Here is a 5960-nt window from a genome sequence, read left to right as displayed (position 1 = left end):
TTAAAAGGGCCGGCCCTTTTAGGCCCTTTTATTATTTTTTTAAAAAATTATAATATAAAAAAATAAAAAATTAAATACATAACTCAAAGAAATGAACATATTAAATACATTCATCCATCTTTCATTTATTTATTAAGATTTAGCTGATAATATTAGCTAAGTTTAATTTTTATTGGTATTCACTTTGATGTTGCTATTTGATATTAGACCTAAATGTTTTAGTTTTCTTTATTGTTGTGGTGTAAATTGATTTAAATTTATTTTCTTAAACTTAATTTTATGAATAATAACTTTTTTATGATTATAAATATATTTTTTATAATTTTTAATTAAAAAAATAATTTTTAAAAAATAGGGCCGAGACCCTGAGGGCCGGCCCTTTAGCCCTAAGGGTTAAGGCCGGGTCTTATAAAATGAAATCCTGACATGCAATCGAGCTTATTAGGGCCAGCCTGTTTAGGCCCTGGCCTTTCAAGAATTGGTCTTTTAGGACCAAACTGACCCTAATTGATAGCTCTAATCACAACGCCTAGCTATTTTGAATTTGAAATTTGGTGCCAGAAGGAAGAATAACTATCCACGCCACTCTAAATGTCATTGGGTGTGCCTCAACGTGGCTGGGTGGTAGGATGAGCGCGCCGTGCTTCTCGAGAAGGTAAGGGAAGTGACATGCGAGACTAGGTTGCTTCTCCATGAAACACTGCGTCTTAGTTAAACGTTCACAGGGCGTGATTCTTATTGGGCTACTATAGTCTCTTTCGAATTGGGCTTCGCGTATTTGCTTCTTGGCCCAGTGCACCAAATTCAATCAAAACAAATGGTTGCATGTTTTTCCAAACAATTTAGAAGATTAAAAACAAAATATATACTGTATAAATCAGCAATAAAATAGTGTTACGAACTAATAAAACAAACTTATAAAGGTATAAATAATATTTTTATTTCTATTTCATCTATTAAAAATAAAATAAAAGAGCGAGAGAAAGATTAATGAATGGTTTTTTGGCTGGAAGACCTAACTGAAAAGTCCTCCCACCCCAATGTAAACCAATTAGGGAACAAGTTGCAGCCACAGAAACCAACATCTTCATCTCTGGGATAAGATCGCAATAAATGAATGTCAAATATCTGAGAAGGCTGATAAGATATTTAGTTTACAAATAGATTATTGAAATATACTCTTACCATCTCTTATAAAATCTATCTCACATAGTTTACAAACAACAATTTGTTCGAACATCAACGTCATATGAAGAAATTTCAAATGTTGATCGTCCAGTAAAAGTTCTAGTAATCTCTCCATCCTTTAATTGCCTTAATTTGTTAATTTATGACTTTATAGTTCATGCTGTGTGTTATAAATAACGATCACACATAATGATATAAATTAGCTATAAGCTAAAGAATAAGCATCCGCTACTCTATAAGTTGTAAACCTAAAATGTCTTCGTCAAGTCCCACTTCTCAAAAAAGGTGTCCCTTTGCCAACTTTAGTCCCAATACCTGGATGCATCATTTGTTCGGCTTTGCTCCTGCTCCTATCCTGGTAATCACACTCTTCAACACCGTTTCATTTCTTGTGCTTTCAATGCTTTCTTCATGCTTTTAATCTTTCTGTATGAGTGAAAATTGAGATAATTAGTTTGATATTAAATGAAAAATATTCTTGAAGTTATCTCTTTTATTCCATTTGGGGGAAAAAGAAATCTCTTGTCAGAAATCTAAAAACGACCACAACATTTGAAGAACCAACAAGTTCAAAAGTTGATACTTGATTGAGTGGACGATCCTACTGAAAAATTGAACTTGATTGAAAATACCAAACATTTAGGGGTATCGTATCATTTTGAAAGTGAAATTGGAGAGATAATAGAGAATATGCATGAGAACCATATCCTCATTTTGAAGGCTAAGATCTTCACACCATTTCCTTTTGGTTTCATTTGCTTATTAGGTAACAAAGTTATCATGTGCCATCTGGTATGTTTAGCTATATGCATTTTATGCATGTTCTTAACCACATGCAATTGATCATCTGTAGGATTTAATCCTTTAAAGTTTAGATTGATGAATTTCAGTGAAATTTTATGTTTTTAATATTTTTCCTTATTTTATTATTTTTTATAAAATTTAAAATTTTCTCTTTCCTGCTTAAAAAGGCAAACTTCACTGAAATTTCCCACTATCAACTTCAGAGGATTTAAATTAATAGCTCTACTTTTTGATGTTTTCCATCTATGGCTCTAGTTTTCTTTTTGGCTTAGCCCCCTTTGAATTTTCCTTATATTTTCTACAATTATATTTGGTCCTTTAACATATTTAATTTCTAATTTCACTAGGACTAGGACTAGGACTAGGACTAGGACTAGTGCTCATCTCAATTTCCATTTCATGTACTAATTTTTTATTAAACTTTATTTCTTTCCAATTTTTATTTCCTTATTTTTTTTATCCTTACAACTTGGGGAAACTGCAATAAGAGACCCCTAGATAGTCATAATCATCAAAATTAAAGTTAGGTTATTTTTTTAGATAGGTGAGATATCTAAGGTCTGTGGCACACTTGCAAAATCCCACCACCAACAATTCACAACTCATAAGATTATGTCATTTTCTTTTATTTTACTTTGTTTAGCCTATCATGCAAGTTACAAATAGATAACACAAGGCAAACAAAGATATATATATATATATATATATATATAAAGTCATATCACTTTCTTTTTTGTCAAAACACTACAATTCAATATGTTTTTCTTATAAAAAGAAATGGTAAAATTGAAGCTAATAAGCACGATTTATATGTGGAAAAAGAAAATGACTTTTTTTCATCATTATATGAGGGGCAGAGGACATGCTTCCTCATAAAGATCGCTTGGTCCATTTATAATGTGTTTATAAATAGCGGCTTGTTCAAATATTAACATCAAGTTAAGAATCCTCCATTCAAAGTTCACATTCCTTTGTAGGGATATCTCCATCTTGTAATTCCTTCATTTGTTTGTGACTTTATAGTTGATGGTGAATATTATAAATAGCAATTCACATAAGGTGTATAAAACTAAGCTTCACTATAAGCTTCCCCAACTTTATGCGGTCTAAATGAAAAAATGTCTTCCCCTGGTTCCACTACTAAAATTACATACACGCCCCATCGCCAATTTTAGTCCTAATATTTGGGTATGTCATTTGTTCACCTTAGCTCCTCCACCTGTCTTAGTAATTGCACTCTTCAAGACCCTTTGATTTATTGTGCTTCTAGTATTTTCTTCATGTTTGTTAAAGATGAATTAGTTTGATGTTAGATAGACATAGAATAGAAGGTGTATATAAATTAGAAATATTTTAATTTAATATCAGCTTATGCTATAAATAAAAGATATTCTTGAAGTTATCTTTTTTTTTTATTCCTTTTGGGACAAAGAAACCTCTTGTTAATTCTCATGGTACATAATGGAGAGTTGGAAATCCAACAGCGGCTACAACATTTGAAGAACCAAGTTCGAAAGTTGACACTCGATCAAGTTGAGGATCTTATAGAGAAATTGAACTTGATCAACAATATTAAATGTTTATGGGTATCATATCATTTTGAAAGTGAGATTGGAGAGATAATAGAGAATATGCATGAGAATAAGCATACTCCTTTTGAGGGAAAAGATCTTCACACCATTTCCTTCTGATTTTGTTTGCTTAGGCAACAAGGTTATCGTGCACCATCTGGTATGTTTAGTAGTGCTATATGTATTTTATGCAAGTTCTTAACCCACATGCTATTAGGCTTTCTTTGTATTTGATCAGTTCAGAGATGAAAATGGTGATTTTAAGAAGTCATTGATTGAAGATGTGGTTGGAATGCTGAGCTTATATGAGGCTGCACATTTTTCCATCCATGGAGAAGATGTTCTTGACAAAGCTATACACTTTACTACTTATCACTTGAAGTCAAGGCTAAGCAACTTGAACCCTACCCTTGAACCAAATGTAATTCATGTATTGAACTACCCTCTTTGTAGAGGCATGCCAAGATTGCAGTCCAAATACTACATTCCTATGTATTTAGCAAAGGCTTCTCCAAATGATCCTTTGTTAGAATTAGCGATTGTTGACTTTAATGTTGTATAGGAACTACACAAGAAGGAGCTAAACCATGTCATTGAGTAAGACCAATTTATTAATATGAGTTGCTTCTATAAAATCATATATCATACTAAAAGAACAAGCTTAATATTTGTATTGTAGGTGGTGGGAAAAGTTAGATTTTTCTTATATCATATGCTAGGGACCGAGTTGTTGAAAGCTACTTTTGGATATTGGGTTTAATTTTGAGCCTCTATATATGCTTGGAAGGACAATTATGACCCAACTTGGTTCCTTTATCATGGTGGTTGATGATACATATAATGCATATGGCACAGTTGAAGAACTTGAATTATTTATGCAAGCAGTCTACAGGTTAAATAATTCTAAGAATGATATTGACTAGTAATCTCTCTATATATATGCATAATTTTTCTGTATATTTGATCTAGAATATGCATAATTTTAAAATTAGTATTATGTAGTTTTTGTTATTATATTATGAAACTATATAGTTTCCCAATTAATGCTTTTATCATTTATAGTCAGCTAACAAATTTAAAGTGCTGTTGTCACCTCAAATTGTTTCCCAGATGGGATGTTAGTTCTTTGGAGCACTTTTCACAATGCATGAAAGTGATATTTCAGGTGATGTTAGAGCTATTTCATGAAATGGAGCTATTGACTGTTGAAGTAGGAAAATCAAGCTTTGTTCCATATGTTAAATGAGTTGTACGATTTTCTTTCAATATGCTTTACATTTTGAAAATTTTCAATACATTTAATTTGAAGGTTTAGCTTGACTAATGTCTTCATTATACTCATAGTTTCAACAATTCTGGGAAGCTAATCTAGTTGAAGCCAAGTGGTGCAAACAAGGTTACATCTTGATATATGAAGAGTACATGGAAAATAGAATTGTGACATGTGGTTGTCCCTTGCTCTTGACGACTTGCTTACTTGGACTCAAGAATTTGGTAAACAAAGATGTGTTTGATTGGATTTTCTAAGTTTCCAAAATGGTCAAGCAGCATCTATTATCTTTAGGGTGAAAAATGATATGGGTTCTCACAAGGTACGATGTAATTAATATTTGGGTAACAGAGCAAATAAGCCTTTCAACTATAGGTCCAGGAACATCTGAGACCATAAATTCATTTTTTTATATAATATTCCCTTTCAACTTTTAAAAATTTTAAAATTTGGCCCATGATATTAATAAAAATTAATTTTAACTATTAATTAGCTAGAAAAAGATAGAAAAGACCCAAAAAATTACAAAGAAGGACCAATAAAATTTTTTAGTCCTTTTTTGTAATTTTTTGTAGCCTTATATATAATTTGTGGGTTATTTAATGTAATTTTGTTGGTCTTTTTCTATAATTCTTGATGTTATTTTCTATTATTTTCTAGTCAACTAACAGTCAAAGTTAATTTTTATTAACAGTAAGGGCAAGATTGCACTATTTTCAAAAGCTGAAGGAAAATATTGCATAAAAAATAAGTTTAGGGTCCTAAATACTCCTGGATCTATAATTTAGGGTCCTATTTGGTCTTTTACCCTTAATATTTAAAAATTTAGATAACATAACATTGTGAAGAAATTCCCACAGTGTTTTTTCTAAACATTGAGTTTTTAGTTTTGGTTTGGCAATTTGAGAAAAAAAGATTGCATATTGCCTTTCATAGCCACCATCTCTTAAGACCATAGCTCTTTTATTGCTACAATCCTTCACCATGTGTCCCACACCTTTGCACTTAAAACAGTTCATAGAAGCAGTGTTAGAAGAAAAAGAAGAAGAAGATTTTGAACTAGAAATTTTACCCTCATTATTTGGCTTTGATTCTTCCTTAGCCTTAGATTCCATTTTGTCCTTATT

General features: G+C 31.4%; 1 protein-coding gene across 2 annotated transcripts; it reads left to right on the top strand.

The window, feature by feature from the left end:
- The first annotated feature begins 1324 nt into the window (after positions 1–1324).
- Positions 1325–4395, top strand: LOC129317021 ((-)-germacrene D synthase-like). Of its 2 annotated transcripts, none has more exons than XM_054961327.1 (2): positions 1325–1546; positions 3802–4395. In XM_054961327.1, exons 1-2 carry the CDS (start codon positions 1442–1444, stop codon positions 4123–4125), a joined length of 429 nt encoding a protein of 142 aa, XP_054817302.1. In that variant the 5' UTR covers positions 1325–1441; the 3' UTR covers positions 4126–4395. The 2 variants fall into 2 exon arrangements, with proteins under 2 accessions (XP_054817302.1, XP_054817301.1); XM_054961326.1 differs by having other exon boundaries at positions 1327–1546; positions 3781–4395.
- Positions 4396–5960: the final 1565 nt, after the last annotated feature.

Source organism: Prosopis cineraria, unplaced genomic scaffold (assembly GCF_029017545.1).
Source record: "Prosopis cineraria cultivar Desert tree isolate PC_DT_omini unplaced genomic scaffold, ASM2901754v1 PC8, whole genome shotgun sequence".
Classification (NCBI taxonomy): Eukaryota; Viridiplantae; Streptophyta; class Magnoliopsida; order Fabales; family Fabaceae; genus Prosopis; species Prosopis cineraria.
Note: the sequence above shows the minus strand (reverse complement) of the source record. Positions and strands in the feature narration are given on the sequence as shown.

Bases quoted from the DNA above. Each gene is read 5' to 3' on its own strand.
- LOC129317021 (XM_054961326.1), top strand. From the start codon at position 1,442: ATGTCTTCGTCAAGTCCCACTTCTCAAAAAAGGTGTCCCTTTGCCAAC. The intron at 1,547-3,780 runs GTAATCACACTC...ACATGCTATTAG, and splicing joins TTGCTCCTGCTCCTATCCTG to GCTTTCTTTGTATTTGATCA.